The following is a 25,976-nucleotide window of genomic DNA, read 5'->3' as shown; positions in this document are numbered from 1 at the left end:
GACTTAATTGAAGGTGGTTTTGAGGAGGGAATCGTTTAAATGGAACTTTGCCTTATGCCTGGATGTTTTGGGTAATCCTGAATTGATCTGTCCTGATATTTATTTATTTTTAGAATATTTCAGGTATATTTCCTTTGCAGGTTTAGAATTCCCTGTCAGGTTAATAAAAATGTTTTTGTCTTACGGTTGCAGGGACCCATTAAGAGAAAGCTAGACGATGACGGTTCTCCAACCTCTACCACCATGCCTGAGGCCAGCTTTCCAAGCGACAGTAAGAGACTCTGTCTTGACGATGTCACCCTTTCCATGGGACATGGGGCCAATCCTGTTTCGTGCGCAGATATGCAGCAGTCCCCATTCTCCACCAGCCACAGTGCATCCTCTATGGGAGTGGCAGGGCATGGAATGCTGCTTGAAAACAACCACATGAGTGGTAGCAGTATAGGTTCTCCATTTCAAGTGCCACCTAACAATGAAGTAGCACAGAAGGGGCCCTTAGGTGGCCATTTTGATGAGAAAGCAGGAAACATTCATGCTGTGGACCAGGAGCTGCAAGATCTGCTGGAGGAGCTGACGAAAATGCCTGATCCTTCTCCCAACGAGTTGGACCTTGACAACATCTTGGAGAAAGATCCCCTTGGTGGCCCATGCCACCCACAGCAATCCGTCAGCAGCACTCCAAGGGCCTCTCCGCAGACCCCGCAATTCGACAGCCATGTGCCCAACAAAGACTTATCGCAGGGGTCTCCTCAAATGAGGCCTTCATCAGCTGGCGCAAGCTACCTGGTTCCGAACCAAATCAAGAACATTGGTTCACCGGTTTCTTCAAACAACGCACCAAGCAAGAGCCAAGCTCAGTCTATGCTCCAAGGAGCTATGCCCAGCATGCCTGGCACCAACTGGCATGCGCAGCAGCTAAAGCAACTGGCTGCGAGCAAGCAAGGCCCAACTGCTAAGCCTCAAGCTTCCAGTTGGCCTGCTATGTCATCACAAGGCCTCTCTCCTCCTTATCAACAAGGATCGTCCCCTCACCACCAGCCATTCAGCCCTCAGAATGTCATGGTGTCTGGCATGAGCTCTAGCAGTGTGCCAGGGAGCAGCATTCAGAGTCCTCAGAACTCCCTGCTCTCCAGCATAACATCTGGTAACAACCCGTCCGGCGGTCCATCTCCTCCTTATGGCTCCGAGAAGCTTTCTAGCCCAGTTCTCAACCAGCAGCCGTTCAGCCCGCCAAATCCTATCCTGACCAACATATCCGGCAGCAGCATCAAAAGCCCACAGAGTACCAGGCCCTCCCCACCATACAGGCCAGAGAAGTTGTCGAGCCCTGCTCTGCACCAGCAGCCCTTCAGCCCTCAGGGCACCATGATGCCAAGCGCCGCCTCTACAAGCAGCTCAGCCAGCATGCAGGGCTCTCTCTACAAACCCATGTCGGCAACCCAGGCCAAAAGTATGGGCATGATGATGCAGCAGCCCTCCAACAACATGCAGTCGGGCTTGATGAACGAAAGCGACCTGGGCAGCCAAGACCAGTTCTCCTTCAGTAACACCAAGCCGCTGTCCCATTTCAGCTCTGAGCCCCCAGCTCCAGCTCCTCAGAAGATAAATTTCCCTACAGCCCATAGGAAGACGCTCCTGCACTATCTGCAGGCAACGGGGCCGGTGCCCCCGCCACCGCCAAAATCTTCTCAGCAGCCCCAGCAAGTTAACAGCAGCCAAGGCCAAGTCATGCAGCAGCAGCAGCAGCAGCAGCAGCAGCAGCAGCAACAACAACAACAAATGATGCACCAGGCTCCAGTTCAGCGGCCTCGACAGGTACAAACGTCTTCTTCTGCTTTTTGTTCTGCACTCCTATACCATATGCCCTTAGCTACCGGTGGCGGACCTGTTAGTATGTTCTTTGCTTCTACCCCGTGTTACGTGGATGCCTGCTGTCTAACTGTGCATTTCTGACTGCATCTACCCTGCAAGGATGCCCTGACTCAGGATGGGGTGGGTGACTGGGGGTGGTGTATGTCTGTCTCTCTCGCTCTCTCTCTCTCTGTGTGCATTTAAATTGATGGGGTCTTTTGGGGAGTGGGGGCTATGTTGCTGTCCATTTCTCTATTATTATTTTTAAAGTTAATTTCTTAACATGTATGAAATCTGATTTTATTTAAGCTACCCAGGTTAGTGCATCCGGCTGTTAACCAGAAAGTTGGTGGTTCAAGCCCACCCAGGGATGGCAGGGGGCGGCATTGCGGAGGGTTGGATCAGGATGTCTTCCCACCTTACAATTCTGTGATTCTATTCAAGGTGGTGCACCGGGCCAGGTGGGGAGTGGGGAGAGGATAATTAAAAATATAAAGGGCTAAATATAAAGGACTACGAGGATTCATGCTGTTTATCACAGCGTCATTTATTTTTCTTTAAATATATGGATTGCTGGGGTGGAGGTCAGGCTGGTCCATGATGACAGATGCCCATTGCATTATGTGTTACCTTAAAACACAACAATTCTTTACAGCACAATGGCACTCATTCTCCCTCGAACGTGTTTGCCATCACAGCAGCAGACTCATACCCATTTTATTCCCATATTCATGACTGTGCTATGATCTAATTTGGTTTAAAATGCAAAGCTGCACGTATTCAAGGTAGAAATACATATAAAGCATGGGACTGGGTGGTGGGAAGGCAAGAGCGGCATTATTTACCCAATTCATATGCTTCGAGCTTAAAGAGTCCAGGGTCTAAAATTGTCCAGCTGCACCCAGCCCGTTAGAAGATGAATTTCATAAAACTAAGCCGTGTGTTGACTTGGCAGACTTCCTCGGGGAAGGCATTAATCAGCTTTGGCTGTGTCTTGGAGACAACTTTGTCCTGCAAGCAGCCAGGCTCTACTTTTCAAAAGAAAGAAAGAAAGAAAGAAAGAAAGAAAGAAAGAAAGAAAGAAAGAAAGGAAGAAAGGAAGGAAGGAAGGGGGGTCCTGAAGCAACAGTCCTGAGTCCCTGGAGGGTGGTGAAACATCTTTTTTTTTTCAAGCAAACAAACAAACAAACAAACAAACAAACAGGCAGAGCCTTGTGCTGCTAGACTTCTATCCAGATGTGGTTATATAGGAGGGCTTTTTTTAAGACAAAAGAAGATGTCGGACCCTGGAAAACAATTCAGCATTGGATCCCATAACTTGAATATGGTTGTGATATGCTGTGAGTTCTGCTATGATTGAAGCCAAGTTTCAATTTTAGGTTCTTTATAAGAGCTTCATGGTGTTGTGAAGCCAAATGAGCCCTGCAGATGATGTTTTGAATAGGAGCAAGTAGGACTTGAAATACTTGATGCAGCCATTCTTCCAGAATGACCTTTGGGGGGGGGGGAGCAAATAACCTTATTTGCCTGTTCTGCAAGGGATCTGGTTGCACATAGAGCAATAACCTGCCACAGGCAGGTTAGCTTCTTGGGAGTTATCTTACAAGGAGCTCTCTGGTGACTGGTTGATTGCAAAGGATTATTGCAGAGTAGCTGGTGGTATCTGCCGTGAGGCTTTTGAGACAGAAAAAATGGCGAAAGCCCTGTATTCTATTTGGGAACAAAGCAATTTACATTAAGCATAATTTCTCATACATTTCCAGATTTGGCACATGCCGGCAAAGCTGTAGAACCTTTGCTCAACTGGCTATGATCTCCTGATCTTCTTCTTGAGAGGTATGGACTGAAATTTGTCCATACAGAAGAAGTCAGGGGTAGCAAAGCGCTAGGTTTGACACGCAAACAGTTTTGGACCTTGAGTTTCCCTAAGGTGGCCGGCAACATCCCACAATGGGAAGGGAAACGACCCTCTTCAACCGTCAGGTCAATTTCTTCCCATTGTAGTTTGTCTATCTGCACAGATCAGCTGAGGAACGGGACGGGGGGGCTGTAGCAGCTTCTGGAGCACTTGAGTTGCAGTTGCACTCATGCTTGCTACAGTGATTTTTTTTTTAAAAAAAACACCCTCTTCTCCATGGGTCTTTATTTCTCCTGGACTATTTCCCCCTGTTTAAGTTTGTTCTTGAAACTACCAAACTGGGAATGCAGGAATCTTCTGTGCTGATGAGCTATAAGAATCCAAGTCTATTGTGACAATAAACATGAGCAAAGACAATTTCACATTTTCAAATCGGTTAGGTAAGCTCATGACGCCTGACTGGTTTTACTAGGGAAGACTTATAACATTAATTATGTACTAAACGACAGCTCTGCTCTAGATTTTATATAGCTTGTTAAGCTGCCTCTGAATAACAAGTGAGTGGAGGATCAGGGCATTTATTTTTAAGAGCTTAATGGCTTTTATCACAAAACGTGGATTCTGAGTGCAAACCTTGGAACAGCCCGTGGAGACATAAATGGATTATCACAATTCTGGTATTGCTCAAAAAGTTCTCTTTCATATTGCAGTGTGTCTGTTTCTCATGGGCTAAGGGTAAAAGCATCAATTGATTAATAGGATGGAATAATCAACTAATTAATCACAAGTCAATGGTGTGAGTTTTTAAACAGAGTTTTTTTAAGATGAATGACCCTTGGTGCAACTGTGTTCAGAGCTTGTGACCTGACTGTGAAACCCAAACACATACTCTGCCTAAGAGTCTTGATTCTTGCAATTCTGTTTGAGGGGGGCTGTTCTCAAAACTAGGAATGATCTTTCTACCTGGTTTGATCTAAAAAACATGGTATTTCAATGAAATATTTTTTTAAAATTCCATCCTGATGCAGTAATTAAATTCAGTTCATTTGTCATTTGAGAGCAAGATGAGAGTTTCTTTAGGTTTTAGATTGTACCTTCATAGCTGGGTCACCACAGGGCTTTTTTCAGGTGGAACTCTCCAGAACTCAGTTCCGGCACCTCTAAGCTGGGCACCATTGCCATTATAAGAGAACAAGGGAGGCATTCATTGTGAGTTCTGGCACCATTTTTTCTAGAAAATAAATAGTACTGGGTCATCATTGACTTTTGCTTTCCTAGTCTTCCAAACCTATTAAAGGAGTACACACACACTTCGTGTCCGTGGCTTGGCCCACTTTCGTAATGTGAGTTCACTCACTGCTTCTCCAGAAAACAAAAGTGGGAAAGCTGTGGGGGATTTCAGTTGACTTGACTGAGTCTGATCCTCCTTGAAGGAGAAGAATGGGGAGTTTGCCATCCTTTTTTACACAACATATTTATTTAAAGCATTTTTAACCACACTCCTTAGCCAAAAAGCTTCCAGAGTAGCTTACATATGATCAATAAAAACAAGTTGGTTCTGCCCACAAGCTTACAGTCTAAAAACCACAACGGGAAAAGGGGATAGGAAGGGAAATGAGGGGGAGAAGCAAACTGGAGCATCGGTTCTTAAAGTTAAATAGTAGTTCTTATAATCCCATCTGGAAAGGAGACAGTTCAGGCAGAAGAGGAAGCAAATGGAGCTGGTCTCTTAAGCTGATGGCATGGCCCACTCCCATATCTCCCTTGCCTGCAGCTTGATTGAATGGCAGCTGTCAGGCAACAGCCAAGGGAAGGAAGGCCCAGTTGAGCTGGTCATTCATCAGAGCCATTGCAGTGGCCCTGTTTAACCACCTCTCCCTGTTGAATTGTCAAGGCAGGAGTCAGGAGCAAGTCAGCAATAAGTCACAAGGTGTCATTGAAGTTAACTCTTTATTCAAAGAAACCAAAACGGTGCAGGGCTAGCAATCACAGCAATGTTTCCCAGTAGGTCTTGCCCCAATGAGGCACTTGCAAGGACTGAAGGCCTTCCGACTGCTCTCAAAGGTTCCTCCTTCCCCAGCAGCCTATGGCTCCTTTGCCTTGTCTCTCATTGCACCCCCCTCTTCATTTCTCTCTGTGTTCTGGGAGACTGGGGGGAGAGAAGCTGGTCACAGCAAGAGGGGGAGGCTCCTTGGCTTCTTCAGCTGCCTGCTTCCACTCTGCCACCTGGCCCCCCTCCTCTCCCGCCTCTGAGTCTGAACCACTCTCTTCCCCAGCCTCTTCCTGCTCACCAAACCCTGTTGCCTCTTCAGCTTCCAACACCACCTCCTCCCAGTCTGCTCCCTCTTCTCCCTCTGGCCACTCATGATCTTCCCACCACCAGTCCCCTGGCTCTGAGCCACCTTCTCCTGGGGGTTCCCTTGGGAGTTCCCCAGCTGGTTCCTCCCACCACTTCTCTGCATCCAGTTAGTCTATGACATGAAGGAACAGTGGAAACTAGTTTGGTACAGTGGTACTTCAACAGCACAATGTTTTGTCACGATGGAGACACTCTGAGGAAGTGTTAGTACTGATCTATGCAATATAGTCCTCTTTTCATACCTTCTGAAAGTGTGTAGAATGGAGGCTTTGTGACCAAAGAACCCATTGATATATGGAGGTTGGGGTCCATAGACCCAGTTTCAGTTTCCTTCCTCCTCTTTGTGTTGATTCTACCCACATTTTCGGAACATATAAAAGAGTGATTGCAGGGGATGCTGAGGCTGTGGCCCTTCAGATATTGTTGGACTACAGTTCCCATCAGCTCTAGCCAGTATAGCCAATGGTCAAGGATGAGGTGGGTTGCAGTCCAAGAACATCTGGAAAGCTACAGGTTCCTCATCCTTGACTTACAGTCTGGAATCATTCTACAGTCTTTGGGAGGCAACACCCTCCAACTAGTGGAAGGCGAAATAAACGGGAAACAACATTTAAATTCGCAGAGGGTAAGAAGGATAGAAAGAGAGTTGTGGAAGTAGTGATGACCCAGTGGTACAGCTTGCATGGAGGCGAAGCGCCTTCCTTTGGGAAATCTGATGCACTATTATGCAGCTCACTTCCCAAAGTATAGTGCTTATTTACTTGCATCTAAAACAAATATTCTGGAGACACCATAAATCTGTCTGGTGCACTCTCTCGCAATGAAAGGCAATAAAATTTTCCTGTTACTACCCTTTGGTTTCTTGTGCTTGAGGAAGTGAATAAAACTTTGTCATTACTTACATGGATAACCTGTCCTTCTTCCAAGAGTGGGCAAAGTATACCACCAACACCACCTGATTTCATCTGAGAGACAGTGGCCTGGTTTGCACTTTGCTTTCAGACACAGTTAAGCTTCACTTTGATTTAGAAGTCAACACACAGCATAAAGGGCTAAAACACGGGTCTGCAACCTTTAAGACAAAAAGAGCCACTTGGGCCCGTTTCCGAAGGAAAAAAACCCTGGGAGCTGCAAAACCATTGCGACATTTAAAACAAATATATCTCCGGAGCCGCGATCTGACAGCGGGCGGGAAGGTGACGTCGGGAAGGTGCGTGACTAACGCACGCACCGCCCCCATGCGACGTCACAGCCAGTACAGCGCCTGCCACAGTGGGGAGTCTCGGGGCGCACAATGCGCCTGCTCCCCTCGCTAGTATCCGCCCCGGAGCCGCGGCAAAGGTGTAAAAGAGCCACATGCGGCTCCGGAGCCGCGGGTTGCAGACCCCTGGGCTAAAATCACAGTGACTTTGCCCCCCTCCCCCGCTCCTGTTGCGCTTCCACAAGTTAAGTGATGATTTGGCTTAGTGTTGTTATGTATTTTGTACTTTTTAATATTGTAATTTTGTGTTGTGAGCCACCCTGATGTAGGTCAGTAGACAAATTTTAATAATAATAATAATAATAATAATAATAATAATAATAATAATAGCAAAGGATTGTTCCTGGGTTTGGGAGAAACAACAACCATGACTCAGGGTTCAGGCATAATTCTAAGCCAAATCATACCTTCCCTGTAGTGAATAAGAGGTTGGGGAGAGGAGCAAAACAGCCATGATTTTATACCTGGGCACTATTAGTGTGATGTGCCTTCATCTTTAAACCTTCAAACCACAATTAAATATAGGTGACCATTAGGTCCAGCCGTGACCGACTCTGGGGTTGCGGCGCACATCTTGCTTTATTGGCTGAGGGAGCCGGCGTACAGCTTCCGGGTCATGTGGCTAGCATGACTAAGCCGCTTCTGGAGAACCAGAGCAGTGCATGGAAACGCCGTTTACCTCCCCACCGGAGTGGTACCTATTTATCTACTTGCACTTTGATGTGCTTTTGAACTGCTAGGTTGGCAGGAGCAGGGACCAAGCAACGGGAGCTCACCCCTTCGTGGGGATTTGAACTGTCAACCTTCTGATCGGCATAGTCCTAGGCTCTGTTGTTTAACCCACAGTGCCACCATACAATTAAATATAGCTGTGGTTAAATGTGACTTTTGAACCAGCCATTGACTGGCCAAAGGTGAGCCTCACAGCCAAGTGTGGACTTGGATTCTGAGTCTCTTTCATCCTTGTCACTACTTTGCCACATTGGCTAGAGCAGGCACGTCCAACTCCCAAGAGACTGTGATCAACTCACAATATAAAAAGACCAGCTGTGATCTACCCATTTTCACTGCCAGTTGTTGTTGAGCTTTTTTTAGGGGAGGGTTGGCTAAAGGCGATTACTAAACTTCATGCCACGATCTACCTGGGACCCCCGCAATCTACCAGTAGATCGCAATCTACCTGTTGGAAATGCCTGGGCTAGAGCATACTACTAGACAAGTGGCAATTTTTAGATCCCCTAATAAAAAGCAGAGCTAGAGTTAGCATCTGGTAAAGAGAGGTCATTTGGTGAGGCAGGAGGCCACTTCTACATGTTTGGGATTAACCGTTGATGCACTTTCCTGTTTGCCAGTTCTGCAGGAGCCCTGAAGTGTTGTGGTGATGCTTTTTCATAGCTGACCCGGTTCTCTTCTGTACATGCATTTTGCAAATGTAGCTTAGACTGGCTTACTCCTATCCTCCCTTCTTCTCCCCTTGCTCCTCCTTGAAGCAGGAAGTGAAGTCTTGTGGAGGAAAGAATGTGGCTAGTAGCCAGTAGGGGGGAAAAGAACAATATGCATAAAACGGGACATTTGTAGCAGGCCCAAGAAGGTGGAGGAAGGAGCAGCTGCTCTCTTTTGTGTGTGTTTTCATCCTTCCTTCCTTCCTTGCTTTTTGTGGCTTTTAAAGCATATTTTAAAGGGATGAGTTTGCATTCCGAAGAGTAACCTTCTTGAGGCTATATGTGCTTTTTTGTTTTGTTTTGTTCTTAACACCCTTATCTTGGATCTCTGATTTTTTGTAGCCCAGCCAGACAGTTCATAAAACCCCAGATTGCCTGGACAATTGGTAGATCTGATAATGCCTAATCTTTTCTCATTTGATGCTCAGTGTCTTTATTGTTACGCATTGACAGGTATTGATTTGGCCACTGAAGGTTTGCATCACGATAGTGGAAAGCTGAGCCCTGGAGGATATATTCTGTGTTAATGCAGCCATTTGAGTGAAATGATGTTCAAAAGAAACAGGGTTTGTGTGGGAGGATTTCAGTACAGTAGTTCACTCTACAAATACTTTGCACTTCATAGCATTGGGGGAGGGGGTCCTTCGGATTTTGTTGGACTACAATTCCCATCATCCCTGATCATTGGCCATGTTGGCTCGGACTGATGGGAGTTGGAGGCCACCTGAACCTGGAGCACTGCAAGCGTAGCTCAGTTCTGGTGTAGCCATTCTTGATCCATGAACACTGGTCGGACAGGAATCTAGGATCCTATTCAGTCGATGTGTAACACTTGGTTAGATAAAATCCTTTGGGAAAATTTATTCTGTGACAGATCTATTTCACACATTACCTTTTTAAAAAAAAAGTTTATACCAAAGAAAGTTCACAGCTAAATTCATAAAGTTGTGTGAATGCAGCTTGCAATGTGTTTGAATATGTGAGATCTCCTTGACCAGAGAGCTGCAGATCCTTTGCTGAGTGCACACCACCAGGGAAAACTTGGGTTTGCTGTTGTGAAATGAGAGAAGTGGCCCTTAAGACACAGCCGTAGCAGTAAAACTGGGGTGGGGTGAGTGGTGGATTTCTGCATGATGGGTGAGAACACGCAATCTTAATTTGGCTCATTTCTGATCCATCAACACCAAAGTGGGTACTTGCCCTTTGTTGCTCATTCTGTGGGTTTGGTGTTTTTTCTTGTAGAAATGTTTCTCTCCCCCGCTCCCTTTAACATCACAGAGGAAGGGAGAAACCTATATTTGATTTCAAAGCCTCCTAGTAGTGATAGCACAATGGCTGAAGATTAGCCTTGGAAGGGGGTGGGAAGCTTTTGAAGGAAGGCAGAAAGCTCTTCAGCTAATTAAGTGCCTTTTGAGTCCACAAATAAAAGATGTTGGTGATGAATTGGAATGATAGGAAGCAGTAAGTCTGATCCAAGAGTATGCCCTGTCCACAGATGTGGAAATGTTGTCTTGAATGGTAATTTCTACTCAGTTTCTGCAGCTGAAACTGTTGCAGAGGGCTTATGCCCCATCCATCTGTTCAGTTTTTGCCAGATTTCAAAAGGGGCCCTTCATGAGGTATGCATGAAACATATTTTGCAAAAGCAATAGCTAGATGCAGTGTGAATGGCAGAAATGAGAATCCAATGTGGATTCCTATTTTTAAAAGTTTTATAAGCCAGGGTTTTTTCAGGATGCTTTGAAAGCAAAAAGAGGACCAGTTCAGAGGAGTCTTAGACATGTGGGTATACATATGGTTTTTGACACCTTTTGGCCTGGGTGGGTGGTTTAGGGGACAGAAATGCAAGCCTCCTTTCTTGCACAATCTTTTCCTTTCCTTTTTCCCTAACTGCAAAATGATTTAATGCTATAATAGTAGTAGTAGTAGTAGTAGTAGTAGTAGTAGTAGTAGTAGTAATAATAATAATAATAATAATAATAATAATAATAATAATAATAATAATTTATACCCCGCCCATCTGGTTGGGTTTCCCCAGCCACTCTGGGTGGCTTCCAACAGAATATTAAAAACACGATAAAACATCAAACATTGAAAACTTCCTGATACAGAGTTGCCTTCAGATGTCTTCTGAAAATCAGATAGTTGTTTATTTCCTTGACATCTACTGGGAGGCGCTCCACAGGATGGGCGCCACTACCGAGAAGGCCCTCTGCCTGGTTCACTGTAACTTCCCTTCGCACAGTGAGGGAACTACCAGACCGTGGCAGAGCTTCATGCTCCAGCACAGGGGGGGAGCGAGAGTGAACAGGGGTGGGGCTGGCACATGTCCCTGGGTGTGGCATGCCGCCTGCAGGGGCGTGGCTCCCAGCACGGGGGGGGGGCAGCCACGATGGCACCCCACTGGGACCGCGCTGCTGGGGGCAGTGCGCTACCGCCGCACTCCTCTTCCTTTGCCAGTGGCGCCAGAACTGGCGCCAGAAGACCCTCAGCACTGGACCTCAGTGTCCAGGCTGAATGATGGGGGTGGAGATGCTTGGTATTTGCCACCTTCCACCACAGTGTAAACCAAAGTAGTAGAGTATTGACTCCAGTTTGGGATGGGGAGAGGTCTCTTCCAAGAGAGGGTCAGGTTGAAGCCCCTAAGCTGTGTCACATTTGCCCCATAAAATGTACATTTAACAGAAAGGTTTTTTATTATTATTATTATTATTATTATTATTATTATTATTATTATTATTATTATTAATGCCACCCGTCTGACTGAAATCATCCAGTGTTTTCACTCAAAGGTATTTGATATGCCAATAAGTTTGCTGCGAGGGAGGATGCAACTGCAAACATATTCCTTGCAGGAAACTTACTGTATTTGCATATGAAATTCCCTTGAGTGGGAATACTTGACTGCACTAGTCCCAGTTCTTGATTTCCTTGTTCAAAACACCAGGCAAACCCCACTGTCAGAACCAAGCCCCCCTGAGTGGATGCCTGCCTCTTTAAAAGCATTAAACCCTGTCCTAGATTTATCCTCTCCTCTTCCTTCCTGCCCTGCTTCCTGTCCGGAAACTTGGTCTGCAATGGCAGCGCTTTTTTCTGGGAGTACGCAGGCCTACCCCTAAACATTTTGCAAATCTTTGTACTTTTGTCCATTTATTGTATTTAGTTTTCCCAATTTGAACTATAAAAATGGGTGATTTTCATGAGTCAAATTTTTTTTTAAAGAAAAAAAGCGCTGTGCAATGGTACAATCTGCTCTGGCACTGAGCTGCTCAATATCCCTTGTTTTCATCTGAGGAATGTTGGAGGGTATGAGCTTCTCTGCCGAACTTTGATTGACCAGATGTTCTTCTTCACATTACTTCATTGGGCAGGTTTTTAAATTACTTGTCCAGCCCCTCAGCTGACAACTCGAGTTGTCTTTATAACTGTGGTTTTTAATTGGGCATTCAAAGAATATATTCATTGTGTGTTCAGGGATGGGCTTTCTCTGGGCAAAAGACTATGCCCCATTCCCCCAGAAGAGGCAGGCTTCATAATGAGATTTAGCAAGTGTTTTCATGACCAGAAAAGGCACCCTGGACTGGGGGAATAGCTGTTCCTTCTTCCATTTGTAAAATGGTTAAATCCCAGGCCGAATTCAGAAGCTGTGAGGGGAAGGGAGCTGTAACTGAATGCTGAATAAAAACAAATTAGCAATTCATTCTTTGTTTAAGAAATTGTTATAATGCATTTCATGTATGTAAACCTCACAGGGTGGCTTACACAGATATTGTAAAACAATAAGCATTGATCGAAATGAGTAATAAAGCATCAAAGACAAGGCAGAAGGCCTGGGGGAAGTTTGCTGGAAACCCCCGCAACCCTTCAGGGCAAAATGCTCATTAGGTAGCCCAGTAGCGGCAGTTTGGGGAGGCAAAGGTCAGTGGATAATTGCAATGGATCCCTATGTGACAGATGAAGGTGTGAAGCTTAGGTGGTTCCCATTTATGTCTTGTCCAAAAATTAACTTTTGCAAGGAGTTTGGGTGTAGAGCTAGGTGCACTGGTGCTGTGGGTGCGTGTCCCCCCCCCCACCTCCATTTTTTCCTTTCCCTTTTAATAGAACAAGATGCACCCATTTGAATAACAGTTTCCAGGAAGCTCTATAATGGCCTCCTTCCCAATATTTTATTACATGTGCTTTCTTTTAAAATTATTTTTCTTTAAAGTGCACTCCAGTGCAGAGCACACTGGTGCATCTTACTACTCTGTCCAGGCACAAAGACGCCTGAAAGCCAGAACGGCTTTCTACGTAACTTTTAAATTGTCACTCGAGTTCGGAAACAGTGAGAGGGTGGGAAAGCATGTTGCGAGCAGCAGAACGGCTCGGTGGAGGCGCAGAAGACCAGAAGGCAAGGTTAGCGCTAACCCTGGTTGGTTGCTGTAATGATTCTGGTTCAAAAAGCAAACTAGAGGAATGACTTGAAACAACTTGAGTCTTAAGAGCTTCTAAGACAAAACTTGTTCTGCCAATTTAATGCCTTTGCATCACGTGACCTTAGGACAACTCTTCAAATTACTGACTTCTAAGCACCATGGGGAATATCTCTAAATAATAAACTCTATCATTACCATTGCTGCTAATCCTGTTTAAAGTCCCAAGCATACAGCAAAACAGTTCCCCCCCCTCATTTATTCACTTATCTATAGGCTACTCCATATCAAATTTTCATTCAGGGCAGCTCACAACAATGCTTCTGAGTGTTACGCCATAGGACTGTGAACACAAACTCTAGTTTGCAAACCAGTCCTACAATGGGTTCACAGCCTGGTTATGCAGTCAACCCTGGTTTAGATGACTTGTCTTCAACTGGATGCACTACCAGTTGATGGCCTGATCTAAGGTTAGTCACAACAGCAGTGCTACTACCATGGAAATGTGTGCTTTTAAAAAAAAGGTAATAAAAGGGCTCCTCAGTGCATGGTTGGTTTAAAGGCAGGTCCAGGACTTGAAAAGGTTGAAGAGTACTGGACTGAACGTTTTAACTGTTGGTAAGTTAAGCATTATTCGGTATAATGTCAGAATATGGCTGTTTTAATGTATGTTATCTCGCCACTTTCTAGTAGCATAACTATTTGGTTCAAAAACGAAATCCTGAAAACTCCAGAAGAGAATAAAATGCTAATTCTGCTTTCATGTGAATTCAGTAGGAAAGAGAGGGCAGGGAAATTACAGGAGTTTTGTTTCTTCATTCTTGCGTTCTTGTTTTCTGTTTCATTTTTTTAAAAAAACGGTGTTATAAGATTCCATTCCCCTCAGAAAACTTTCTTAGTAAAGTAAACTAAATTTCTCTCTCTCTCTCTCTCTCTCTCTCTCTCTCTCTCCTGTCTGGGCATTTTGGAGAAATTTCAGCATATGGGTGGGGAAAACAAAGAAGTGTCTGTGAACAGGAACTGGCATTGTCTCTCTCTCTGAATAGGGAGGGAAGACTGAACTAACTTCATTTGGTTCTCTTGCACATCTGCAACTCTAGAAACAGAGGGATGATTCATGGTTTGCCTACAATACAAGAGCAAGCAAAACACTGTAAATTAACAGCCATTCTGAATTTGTGTTGAAAATACACTCTAGGAACAAAATAATATCCCATAATAATTGAAAATGAGAATTTTTTTTTAAAAAAGGTAATGAGCCATAAGCACAAATCAGGAACAATGCATTCAGAACTACCCATAATGAAATTTGAAGCAGAGTACACGTTCGAAGCAGTTTTCACTCCTTCTCACCAGGGACAGATCCACTAACTTGCCCTGTTTATTTGTCAGCTTTATTTCTCTTCCCTAGACAAATATTCCATCTCTCTGATGAAATGAATGTTCCTGGTTTTTTTTGGGGGGGGGGGCGGATATCATCTTGTTTCAGAATGACTTAACAAATCTAAGAGAGGACATGCCCCCTCTGACGCCATTTGAAATAATGTGTTCAACTTCTGGGTGGTTCTTTTTTTAAAACAAACAAACACAAATCTATGCTTCCTCTGGGTTTCTTTCACTCTGCAGATATTTGTGTGTGGTTTTCAGTAAGAAAATGTGTTAACTGAATAATTGCATAACTAGTTTGAGCTATGGTTTTCCTCCCCCCCCCCCCGCCCGCCTTGCCCAGTTCCCAAGAGGTGTCCTGTGACTTCCTCTGTTACTTCATTAATCACTGCAACTCAAAAATTATTCTGATCAAAGAAGCAGAATGAGGCTGAAGAGGTACAGAATCTGGCAATTGACTTGGCTGTTTGGATTCCCTGCTGAGCTCATTTAGATCTAGAATTAAGCTGTTCCCGCTGTATTTTTCCTCTACGGCTTCTTGGCAGTCGTGCTGTAGCCAGAACCGTCCTCAGCCAGGAGGGCTGGGAGGAAGTTAGGCTGACTTAGCATTCCACTGATTTATTTATTTTTTACCTGCAGCTCTGCTATAAAAAGAATTTGTATGGCACCGGACTGGTACTTTTCTCTCTTTTTAAAAAAATTCCAATTATTTGATGCAGTTGGAAAATAGGGTGAATAGCAACTCACCCACAAAAAATAAATTAAAAAGTGTGTCTAATCATGTTAGTTGTTGTTGTTGTTTAGTCATCTTAGTCGTGTTCGACTCTCCGTGACCCCATGAACCAGAGCATGCCTTGGAAACTCTCACTTTCTTCTCAAAGCTTCTCCTTTTTTATGTCCATGGAGTTTTCTTGGCAAAATACTGGAGTAGTAGTGGGAAAATAAAGTGCCATGAGGTTGAGTGGTTTTGCAAGAGAAGCATGATAATGTTACGGAGGAGAAGTCAGTTCAGCTCCTGCGAGGGTGGGGAGTCTTTGAAGCCTCTTGGGAGATCTAGGGAAAGCCTTTTGTTCAGCATGGAATGGCTCAGTAGAAGAGTTCAGTAGGTTTTAATGTCTGTTTCGTTTTAAGATTTACAGCCTGATCCTGTGCAGGGTTGGTGCACCGGCGGCTATTGGTTTCAATTGACTTAGGTTTTGCCTAACTCTGCTGCACAGTATCAAACTGTTGACACCTTAATGCCTTTGAATTTTAAAGTGTAAAATTTAAGCATCATAATGGCAAGGAGATGCTCTGGAGCTTCTAGAAAAATCTGGCAATGAAGAGCAAAGTGTTCATCCTTTTGTTTACTGTGCGCATGAGTGGTGCCTAAGTGGTTAAAATAAAAAGATCTGAAACTGGAAGCCTCATCCTCTGACAGGAAGTCCAGCCACCTCATCCCAAAATATGAACATATGAAAGTGCCTTACCCTGAGTCAGATTGTCTATCAGAACATTGTCATCTTTGGCTTGCAGTGTGTCCAAGGCTTCGCTATCCAGGATTTTTTTTTGAGCCACAGCCACTGAACTGTGGCTCTCGTGTGCATTGGGCTGGCTTAGGTTGCTCTATGGCAGTGTTTCTCAAAACTGGGTCCCCAGCTGTTGTTGGACTACAACTCCCATTATCCCTGACCGCTAGTCCTACTAGCTAGGGATGATGGGAGTTGTAGTCCAACAACAGCTGGGCACCCATATTCGAGAAACACTGATCTACGGTGATGGAAAGGCACTTTGCACATGTTTAGCCACTCTCTCTTCTCCAGCGGTCAGTGACTGTGGCCAAAACCGTAGTTTCTGTTTTACTGATTTCCTCCTGTTGTTTATCTTGCTGGGGTTGTTAAATCACAGCACCTCGCTTTCAAACCAAAAGTGGGTTTCTCATCCTCTGCATGTTGAATCATCTTTTTAGGTGTTTCCCTCTTAATTTTTTTCGGAGATAGTTTTGGGCGCTATAAACTAAACCTGAAAAGACAAAAGAAGGCAAGGCAACAAATGCAGTCAGGCTGGTTCGGTTGTACCCTGTTATTTTTAGCCACTGAGGCTGGAAGAGAGAGAAGGCACCAGCAACTGCAGGTACTCTGGCTTATCTCTTGTGCTGTCACACGCAACCAGAGGAGGACAAATGGTCGGTAGTTTAATATCCCTTGTTGACAAAACCACACACTTACAGTAGCTCCTCAGGTGCACTAACCCTGCACACAGATGCTTCTGATGATTAGGTAGATGGAGCCACACCCTGGACTTCTGCTCCAAGTTGGACTATTGGAGCAAAGGATGGCGATCCCTACTCCCCCCCCCCTTGGCCAAGCACCTTCAACTTTTCCTACATGAAAGTTACCACTGTGTCTACCTCTTCAAGGCCCTCTTGGTCCTGGGGGGCAGCAGGGCGGGGGACAGAGGAGATTCTGCTGGTCTCCTCCCTTCAGTCACAGTGTCTCCCTCAATCCTGACACGGTCCTGTCCTTCTTCTACCATCTCCAACTGCCCAGACCCCTCCCCATCCTCCAGCTCTTGCACAAACCCCCATAAATTGCTACCCGCTTCCCCTGCATCAGCCTCTGGCCCTGCTACCTCTCCCACCCACTCCTCGGAGCACTGCCAGCCCTGGACATCCGTCTCCAAAATTGTCTGTGAAAGCATACCGCTCTCGCAATAAAGATCCAACTCTGATTGTTCCAACGCGGTGCAAGATAGTAGTTTGCAAGGCACACTGCCTTTTGCCTGGACACACATTATGGGTTGTTTGCAATGTAAAGCCAGAAAAACCCAGTTGGTTTTTTCCCCCTGCTCCTCCTCGTCCTCTGTCCACTTGCATTCTTTTCAGGAAAGAAGGCAAGAGGACGCAATCAGCCAAGCCTTGTTTCTCCCCCGCCCTTGTAAGCCGTAGCTGGGAAAGGACTCCTCTGTCTTGCGAGACAAAGTGGGCTGTCAGACAGCCCCTTTCCTTAAATCCCAGTCAGGCACCAGACAGCTAAAGGAAGAGAGGCACCAGGCTGAATTAGATTGACTGCTTTGGACAGTGAAGCAGAGTTGGTCTTAATTGGCTCACAGCTGTTCACTTTGACCCTTCCACCCCCACCCTCTTTTCTTCCACTACCATCTTCCTCTCTCTGCTTGCATTCTCTTCTCCACCCACCAGTGTTCCAACCAAAGAAAACCTGCCAAGTGTGGGCTGAATTTTCTACATTGGCTAATAATTTTATGAGCCCTCCTTCATGCCTCTTGAGAGGCAGCAGCAATTAAGGAGGAAAACCAGAAAACCTTAAAAAGCAAACACATTGATAAAAAGTTGGTGGTGCAGATGCTTTGCTTTAAAACAAGTCTCCTGCATTTATATACTAAGGCTTGGCTGCTTCTCCCAATCTTCCCTGCACAATACTCCCGGTAGAAGCAGAAGTATACAAAGGAGACTCTTCAGTTTATTATTATTGTTATTATTCATTACATTTGTTCGTCACTTTTTTCTTGCCGAAAACAACTCAAAGTGACTTGCACCAAACATGGGTTTACTCGGGGGCCAGATCGGGCATTAGCGGGTCAGCTCTGTCAGGCACTTGCCCAGAGCCTGAGTCTGGGCCCCCAATATAGTGTCACTTCTGAGTGGACCTTCATCAGGGACCCAGAGGGATTGGGCAGGGAGTGGAGCTTAGCAGTTGCAGCTGCTGCCTTCCTCCTTTCAACTGCTGCTGCTATTAGCACCTTGCATGTAGCTCCCTTGTGGGGAAGGCAGACCAGCAGAGGAAGGGAGGGAGGGAGGGAGGGAGGGAGGGGGAAGCCTGGTAGAGAAGCTGTGGAAGGGTGAATCTTCTCTCTCTCTCTCAGAGTGTGTTTTTGCACTGCTGCAGGGGCAGATTTCCCCCTCCCAGCTGCTACCAGTGTGCCCAGGAAAGGAGCACATTTGCTATTCTGTACCACCAGTGCTCTTTGTCTAGAAAAAGAGGTGTCAGAACTCACCGTGAACATCTCCCTTGTTCTCTTATAATGGCAATGGTGCCTACCTGAGAGATGCCGGAACTGAGTGCTGGTGAACACTGGCTGAAAAAGAAAGCCCTGTGGACCACCACTGCTACTATCACTCAGGTGTGCGGTTCTGCCGGCTCCTCTGTGCTCTCATATAGATTAAAATTAGCTAATGCAGTTTCTGTACAAATCTGTGTCCCATTTTTGCCATGTTCCTGTGGTGACATGTTTCCTTTGGATTTTTTTTTTTTTTTTTTGCAATATGCAACTGGCTGGAATGTGCATTGGGATCGTCTATAATGTGCAGGACCTTCATGAAAATTTGAAAACCGTTTCTTTCAAATGGTTTTTATTTAATTGTGCAGTGGCTATAATTTATGCCTGCTCAACATTCTGCGTAAGCCACTACTTTTGATTCTCCTTGTGGGCTGTATTCTGTTGCACGTACGTTTCTTGCACTAAGGTTACTGGGCCACAGTTGTTTTTTTATTGTATTGCCTCGAGCTTCCTAGTTACTTGAGCTAAAGGAAGTTCCAAGAACAGACTTGGCAGGCCTGGCTTCCTAGCGAGGAGAAAGAACTGGAGGCTCTGGGTGTTTTGCTTTGATTAAACCTGCAAACTGAGTAGGAACAGGCCACCAAGACTGGGCAGCGACAGCCCCAACAGCAAACCCTTGCAGTTCCCAAAGGTTCTTTATTGCCAGTCAGCTGCACAACCGTCCCTCTCCTGTCGGCCAGCCTCTTTATTTCGGCTGTGTGTGTGTCTCCTCCCTGATCTTGCATCCCCAGCTCACCTCAGTTGCCCATTAAACTGCATGTAATGGTTAGCAGCCAAGCTTCTGTGCAGGCTTGTTCTATCAATGGTATAAGTGCAATTGCTGCTTTTTATCAGAGCTCTTCAAATATATGTAAAGAAGAGACTGAAAGAGAAAGAATGATGGGAATTCTTTTCACACAGGTCCTATTAGATGTTGTAGTTGAAGGTACAGGATTGCAGTGTTGGTGTACTTTCTGGAAGTGGTGGACTGTGTTGCACTTAGTGTCACCCATAGCACATGCTTGGACTGCAAAGGTTCCATCTGCAAGTAGAACCAGGCCAGATCCCTGTCTGAAACCCAGGAGAGAAGCTGCCAGACACCGTAGACACTACTGAGCTAGAGGGACCCAGTGGCCTGATTCTGCATGATGCCACTCACTGAGTTCACAGCGAGAGCCAGGGCAGGTAGAAGCTCCTAACAAAGGAAAGGGTAATAAGACAAGAAATCCCATATTCATTGCAAGCCTTTGGTTGCTGGCATCCATCAGTCTCAAGAGACATTGGAGTGTGCTTCCAGGGGTGCATTAGCAGTACTGAAGTGACCTCACTGGGGCGCAAGCCTGGCCAGCAGTCTGCATGGAGGTCTTGGGCTGCCCAGATGACAAGACCCTCTTCTGATGCAGTCCGAAGGAAAGCTGAACAAGAGCGTACAAACGTAAACTCACCCAGATGTTTTGTGTAGGGTTTACTCCTTAGCCTTTTCATCTCCCAAAGGATCAGAGTTTTCTTTCTCCTAGATGGGCTACCTTCCCGAGTTGATGAGCCCCACCTGCCCCTCATTTCTCTCTGCAGCACATCCAGAAACTGCCTTCTTGACTGTTGGACCCACTATCGGTCTCGTCCACTCAATCTGCCAGAGCCTGTCTTCTCATGCAGGGAAAGTCCCTAACTCACCAAGAGTTTGAGACCCATCAATTTCAGTGAAAATCTGCTCAGAATCCTGTTTGGAAGGGTGACATGGAATGTTCAGACATATGGAATTTTTCAGACTGGAGGCCTTACAAGATAGCTTTTATCTTGTCATGTACTCAGGAGTGCCAAAACATTCAGGCTAAGAAAGGTTTTGTTTTGGGTTTGGGCTCTTCCTTTTGTTTGTAGTTACTGCCATTGGCTTGTTCAAGACCTCCCTGCAGTTTCTACCGGAGATAAATTCTCTCTTATGCTATCTTTGTGAAAGGACTTCATAATTGTGCTGGTGTGTGTCTGAGATCTGTACTATCTACATGAAAGCTCTCCACCAGCAAAATCTGGCTAACCTTGCATCTTTCCAGCTGGTGTGTCTTTTGCTGGAGAAAGAATCCGTGGGTATCTCCTTTCCGCTATCCGTACCAGACCGTGGTTTTTGTTTGTCTTCCAGCAGATGTTTGACTCAAGATTTTATGAAGTGGACATTCATCCTGTCCTATGTAGGAGGATTTAAAAAAAGCAATGGCTATTTGATGAAGTTCTCAGATTATATAGGGCAGGGCTTCTCAGGGCTCACTTGAGATGCCTTGGAAATTACTGAGGCCCACCAGTCACAAAATGGTGGCAGATAGAGCCAGAGCTTGGGATAATCAGCTGGAAATCGCTGTCATCATTTTCTACTAATGTCTAGTCCATCAGCAGCTTCCTTCTGGCAAGGAGTTCCATAGCTCAGCTGTCCTCAGGCTAAGTGCAGACATCTGCCCGGGAGCTATTCTGACAGCTTCCACATTTTAGTAAGAATTTACCGATCCAAAGGCTTTTTCTTTTATATTTCCCACAAAGTATTTCTCCAGATCCGCTGTAATTTCTTCTCCTTTCCTCTTGTACTGTGAGCGTGTTCCGCAACCCTCCAAGCACCATTTCTGGCACCTATTCCGTTTCTCCCTTTCCTTATATTTCTTTATAAAGGTTAATCTTTTGTCTCGTTTCCTAATTTCCTTCAATACGTCCTCGGGTCCTTTCCCCTCAGAGAAAGGAGACCTTCCTCTCTCCCCCTCTCGCTTTTCTGCCTCCTGGTCCTTATACCCCTGGCTTTGGGAAGGTGGTAGGAGGGCTTGGGGGGCATCAAATGTTGCAGAGGGCCGCCCAAAAAGTCCTGCTGTTTTGTCCCTCGGTTTGTGCCTTGAACCAGTTTTGCCTAGCCTATCCCACAGAAGCCCTTCCTGGAAGCCCATGATTAGGTTGTTCTCAAAGCACAGTTGTTCCAGGACTGGTCTTTGTACCAACTGTTCTGCATTCCTCTTCTCAGATGTCTTTCCAACAGTGTTGTGAAATGGACCTTGTGCCCCTATGGCACAGATAAGACACAGTGATAAGGAAGGCACAGTGATTGGGAAGCACATCTCTGAAGGCCTGCACAGAAGGCGGTCTTACTGGTTGGGACTGATAGGAGCTGTAGTTCAAAACATCTGAAGGGCACACACCATGTTGGTGGAGGCTGGATTGGCATCATGTGGAAATACAATGTGGGAGGCTATGTGCTGCAGAATAGCAAGTTTGTTCTCTTTGTGCATCCTGTCATGGGTCTACCAGAGAGGAGGAAATGCTAATGTTTGCTCACAACCCTCCAAAGGTTCATGGATACAATCAACATTGACAGTAATTGTTGGGCATGTGGCTCACAGTGTTCTGGTCTTGATTATCCTGGTTTGAATTCCACCTGTTTTTAATTTACTTTTTTTTTTTTTATACGCAGCTGTGTGTCTAAAGCCTAGGCAAGTAGCAAGGTTTGTTGGTTGGTTGCTTTTAATTTTGACACATACTTAATTTTTTTATTAAAAAAATCAGCTAAACTATATATTCCACAAGTACAGATTCTGTCTTGCAAACTTGTTAAAACTGACTTTTCTGTGACATGCTTTTTGAGGCCCCTATGTTTCTTGAACCTGTGATACCTTTTAATAGCTGGGAGGAGTGAAAGCTTTGCCCTAAGATAATGGTGGATTTCTATTTGAAAGAGAACCCTGTAATTTTAAAAAAAGGGGAAGAAAACCTAACTATTTAAGAGTTCAGCACTGAGTTCCAAGCAAGCCTCCTTGGACTCCTCTCTGTGATGTTGCATTCCAAAAGCAAGTGTTCTGTTACGAAGTGTAAAATCTGCTGGAATTCCAGAATGCAGAAAGAGCAAACGAGATGGATGGGTAGATAAAGAAATAAGGGTTTTATTGTAACAGATGAGAGGAATGAGTATACTTTAGGGTACTGCAGCCAGAGGCTGTGGTGGGTAATGGTTGTTTTTTTCCTGGGGAGGGGGGTGTTACTGTACGGTAGCAAATAACAGACTTTTGAAAAGTATGAAATTATGAGGCCATTTTTATCACCATAGCAATTTCTCTTGGGGGAAATATTAGTTACTACAGGATTGTTGTTTTTTAATCATGCAAATGTGTAAAACAAGTTTGTTACCACATAAACACACATACCCCCCCCCCAGAGGCTCACTTCAGTTAAACCTGCTTTATGTAAACCAAAAGCTTGTGATGTTTGGAGTTGGATTCAACAGATAACAGAACTTCTTGCTGGCTAATGCTTTTAAAAAAAAACAAAAAAATTTGGCTGCACATGCACCATATATTTAAAGCACATTCGCTCTCAAGAATCATGGGAACTGCAGCTTACCTCTCACAGTGCTGCAGTTCCCAGCAACTTTAACAAACCACATTTCCCAGGATGTGCATTTGAAAGTGTTTTAAATGTATGGTGTGTGTGTGTGTAGAAAGGCCTACTAATCACATTCAGGCTATTTCCCAGTTTCACTTGTATTTAGCCCTTGTTCTGGGGACATACAAATAGTTTCTATGTAGTCTTCTATCCTGACAGGATTGATAGGAGAGAGGTCTTGATCCCACCTCAGTCGGTAGAGCATGAGACTTTTAATCTCTGGGTTGTGGGTTTGAGCCCCACATTGGGCAAAAAAATTCTGCATTGCAGGGGGTTGGACTAGATGACCTGAGTGGTCCCTCCCAACTCTACAATTCTATGAATCTAATATTCTATGAAAACAAATTTTGTGTGTTTGTCGTTTAGTGACAGAACTTCACAGTGATCTGTGCCCCTTGTTTCCTCCCTGTGGGACTTCTCCTTATACTCTGCCAGCCTCCCTCTCCCAATGTGTTTAATGTTCGCCAGTTGTGTGTGTGTGGTTGGTAACCATCAAAAGAATGGAATGAATCTAATGATTTGTTGGCTGCAGTGCCCAGTATGATTTAAGTCAATAAAGCTGCGGACAGACAGTGCAGTTGCTGGATATGACTTTAACCTTGTTTAATGCAAGCTTCTGTCCTCTTTGCTACTGCATCACCATGCCTTGCATAAAGAAAACCTTGACCAGGCTTTAACCCATTAAATAATTCATAAAGCGAAAGCAGACATCAGCTCCTTGCAAAGCGGATTGGTAGCCCTGGGGTCAGCAGTAACTTTGGGCTCTCAGGATGATCTCCAGAGTGCTTTAACTACAGGGGTGTCACTGAGCAGGCATTCTCTAACCTTAATTCACTTTGTTCAGGGACGGAGGGAAGTTTTAACTGTTGACTTGCTCTGTCTCAGTGGAAGCATTAGTCACTCTCAGCACTCTTGTTTAGAAAAGCCACTTTCGGCGTAGCAATCATAGGGTGTGAAATCGCCTTTTGGAGTGGCAGAGGTCAGAAATAACAACCGTTTTTCACATAATCTGTTTCTCTTTCTTCTGTACATTGTGTCCTTCCTCAGTTACCCCTTGTACTTACAGGGAGTCACTGTTGTCTCTGTTTCTCTAAAAAGTTGCAAATGCGTCAGCATCAGTCTGTCTTGGGAGAGAATGGAGGAGTGATCCTTTGGGAGTGAAGTCAAACTGTTGGTAGGTTGCAGCTCCTCCTTTGGCTGTAGAGACCGATAAGTGAGAGACATGTTTTGTTGCAGCTGGGGCAGACGAAGGTGTCTGGTTGTGCTGCTGCAGATGCACCATGACGTTCCTTCTCTCTGTGCTCCTCCCAGTGCTCATTCATCCTCTGGTCACAGCTATGAATACACAAGTTGACTGCCTGCCTCCAGACACTGTGATCGTCTGCAAGGGGTTCCTACATGGTGGGGTTGATGTTGTCATTATTTACCTGGTGTGAACCCCATCACATTTACCCTTTGCTCTTTGCCCTCAAGTATATGTAGCTTTTTGTGCTACTAAGAGACCCTGTTTGGTCTCAGTTTTTCTGTAAATCAGAGGCACCACCTGCTGTTTCTTTCCTGTCATTGCCCTGAAGCCATGCAATTTGGCCCTCCAAAGGATACTAGAAAAAACTGCTTGTTTGCAAAGTTGAATCTTACTTGAACTTTCTGTAGCTCAGTGCTTCACTAGGTTCTCCCTTTGGAAACTGGTGTTGCCCCCCTCCCCCTTCTCTCCCTCTCCTCCCACTCCTGGGTTTCCTGGCATGAAAATACAGTGATGAGGAAAGTTTGGATTTATGGCTGTCCTGCAGCTGTTTAAAAACATAGTCTCCTGTCGGAGTGATGGGGGAAGAGAAGAGTTAGCTAAGAGACTTCACTTAAACACTTGAGGAGCCCAAACTTGCATGTGGTGAGAGTTATCAACAGTTGCAAGGCAATTAACATAGCACATATATGAAAAGGCATACAGGGTTGACTTGGGGGGCAGGGACAGCCGGGGCTTTGCTTTCATTGAACAAGCTCAGCTCTTAGGCTACCTAATTTGAAAGTGAAATTTATCATAAGAGGCAAAATCAGGACATCCACCTTTTTTCCTGAATCTGGAGGAAAGAAGATTAACTTTTAACAGTCAGTGTGCTAATTCCTGAACTCTGTGCCAGGGCACACTAGTGCTCTGTGAGAACCGCTGGCATGTGGAGAGAAATAAATTAATTTAATTAAAGACTGCTGAGAGCCCAAAGTGCATACCCACTGAGGAGGCATGTCCACCTCTGTGACTTGGGCAGGAATGCTGGGGAGGGGGAAATTGACTTTTACTGTTGCATGCTGCAAAAGTACATGTTTTCAGGTGGAACGTGAAGGTGTACCTCCCAGTTTACTATAAGAAGTTTCGGGAAACTTGCATAGTGTCTCATGTTCAATTAAATGGAGCTGGCATCTCTCGAAAGGTGGGAGCATCCCCACCCCCATTGTCCAGCCTGAACACTGAGGTCCAGTGCCGAGGGCCTTCTGGTGGTTCCCTCACTGTGAGAAGTGAGGTTTCAGGGAACCAGGCAGAGGGCCTTCTCGGTAGTGGCGCCCGCCCTGTGGAATGCCCTCCCAGTAGATGTCAAGGCAATAAGCAACTATTTTACTTTTAAAAGACAACTGAAGGTGGCCCTGGTTAGGGAAGTTTTTAATGTTTGATGCTGTATTGTTTTTAAAACTTGCATAGGGAAACCCAGCCAGATAGGCAGGGTATAAATAAATAAATTATTATTATTATTATTATTATTATTATTATTATTATTATTACTGCAGCTTGAGCGCATGACCAAGGCAACCTGTAATCTGAAAGTAGTACTGTTTTGTTTTTATTTATTTATTAAAATATTTAAACAACTCACCTTGCATCTGTATGGATACCAAGGAAGAGTACAATACGTAGATACTGATATAAGATAACTGTACAGTAAAATGATAAAAACACTAAACCACCCTATAGCAG

At 45.1% G+C, this 25,976-nt stretch overlaps 1 protein-coding gene across 12 annotated transcripts in view; it reads left to right on the top strand.

The window, feature by feature from the left end:
* MAMLD1 (mastermind like domain containing 1) overlaps positions 1-25,976 on the top strand; it is a 121,539-nt gene that overhangs the window by 71,931 nt on the left and 23,632 nt on the right. For all 12 annotated transcript variants that reach the window (XM_081178963.1, XM_081178958.1, XM_081178966.1 and 9 more), the window contains one exon: positions 193-1,815. In XM_081178963.1, the coding sequence (XP_081035089.1) occupies positions 193-1,815 (1,623 nt within the window). The remainder of the gene's footprint in view (positions 1-192; positions 1,816-25,976) is intronic.

The sequence above is a fragment of the Podarcis bocagei genome (assembly GCF_964188305.1).
Source record: "Podarcis bocagei genome assembly, chromosome: Z".
NCBI lineage: Eukaryota > Metazoa > Chordata > Lepidosauria > Squamata > Lacertidae > Podarcis > Podarcis bocagei.
This window is presented reverse-complemented; position numbering and strand designations above follow the sequence as displayed.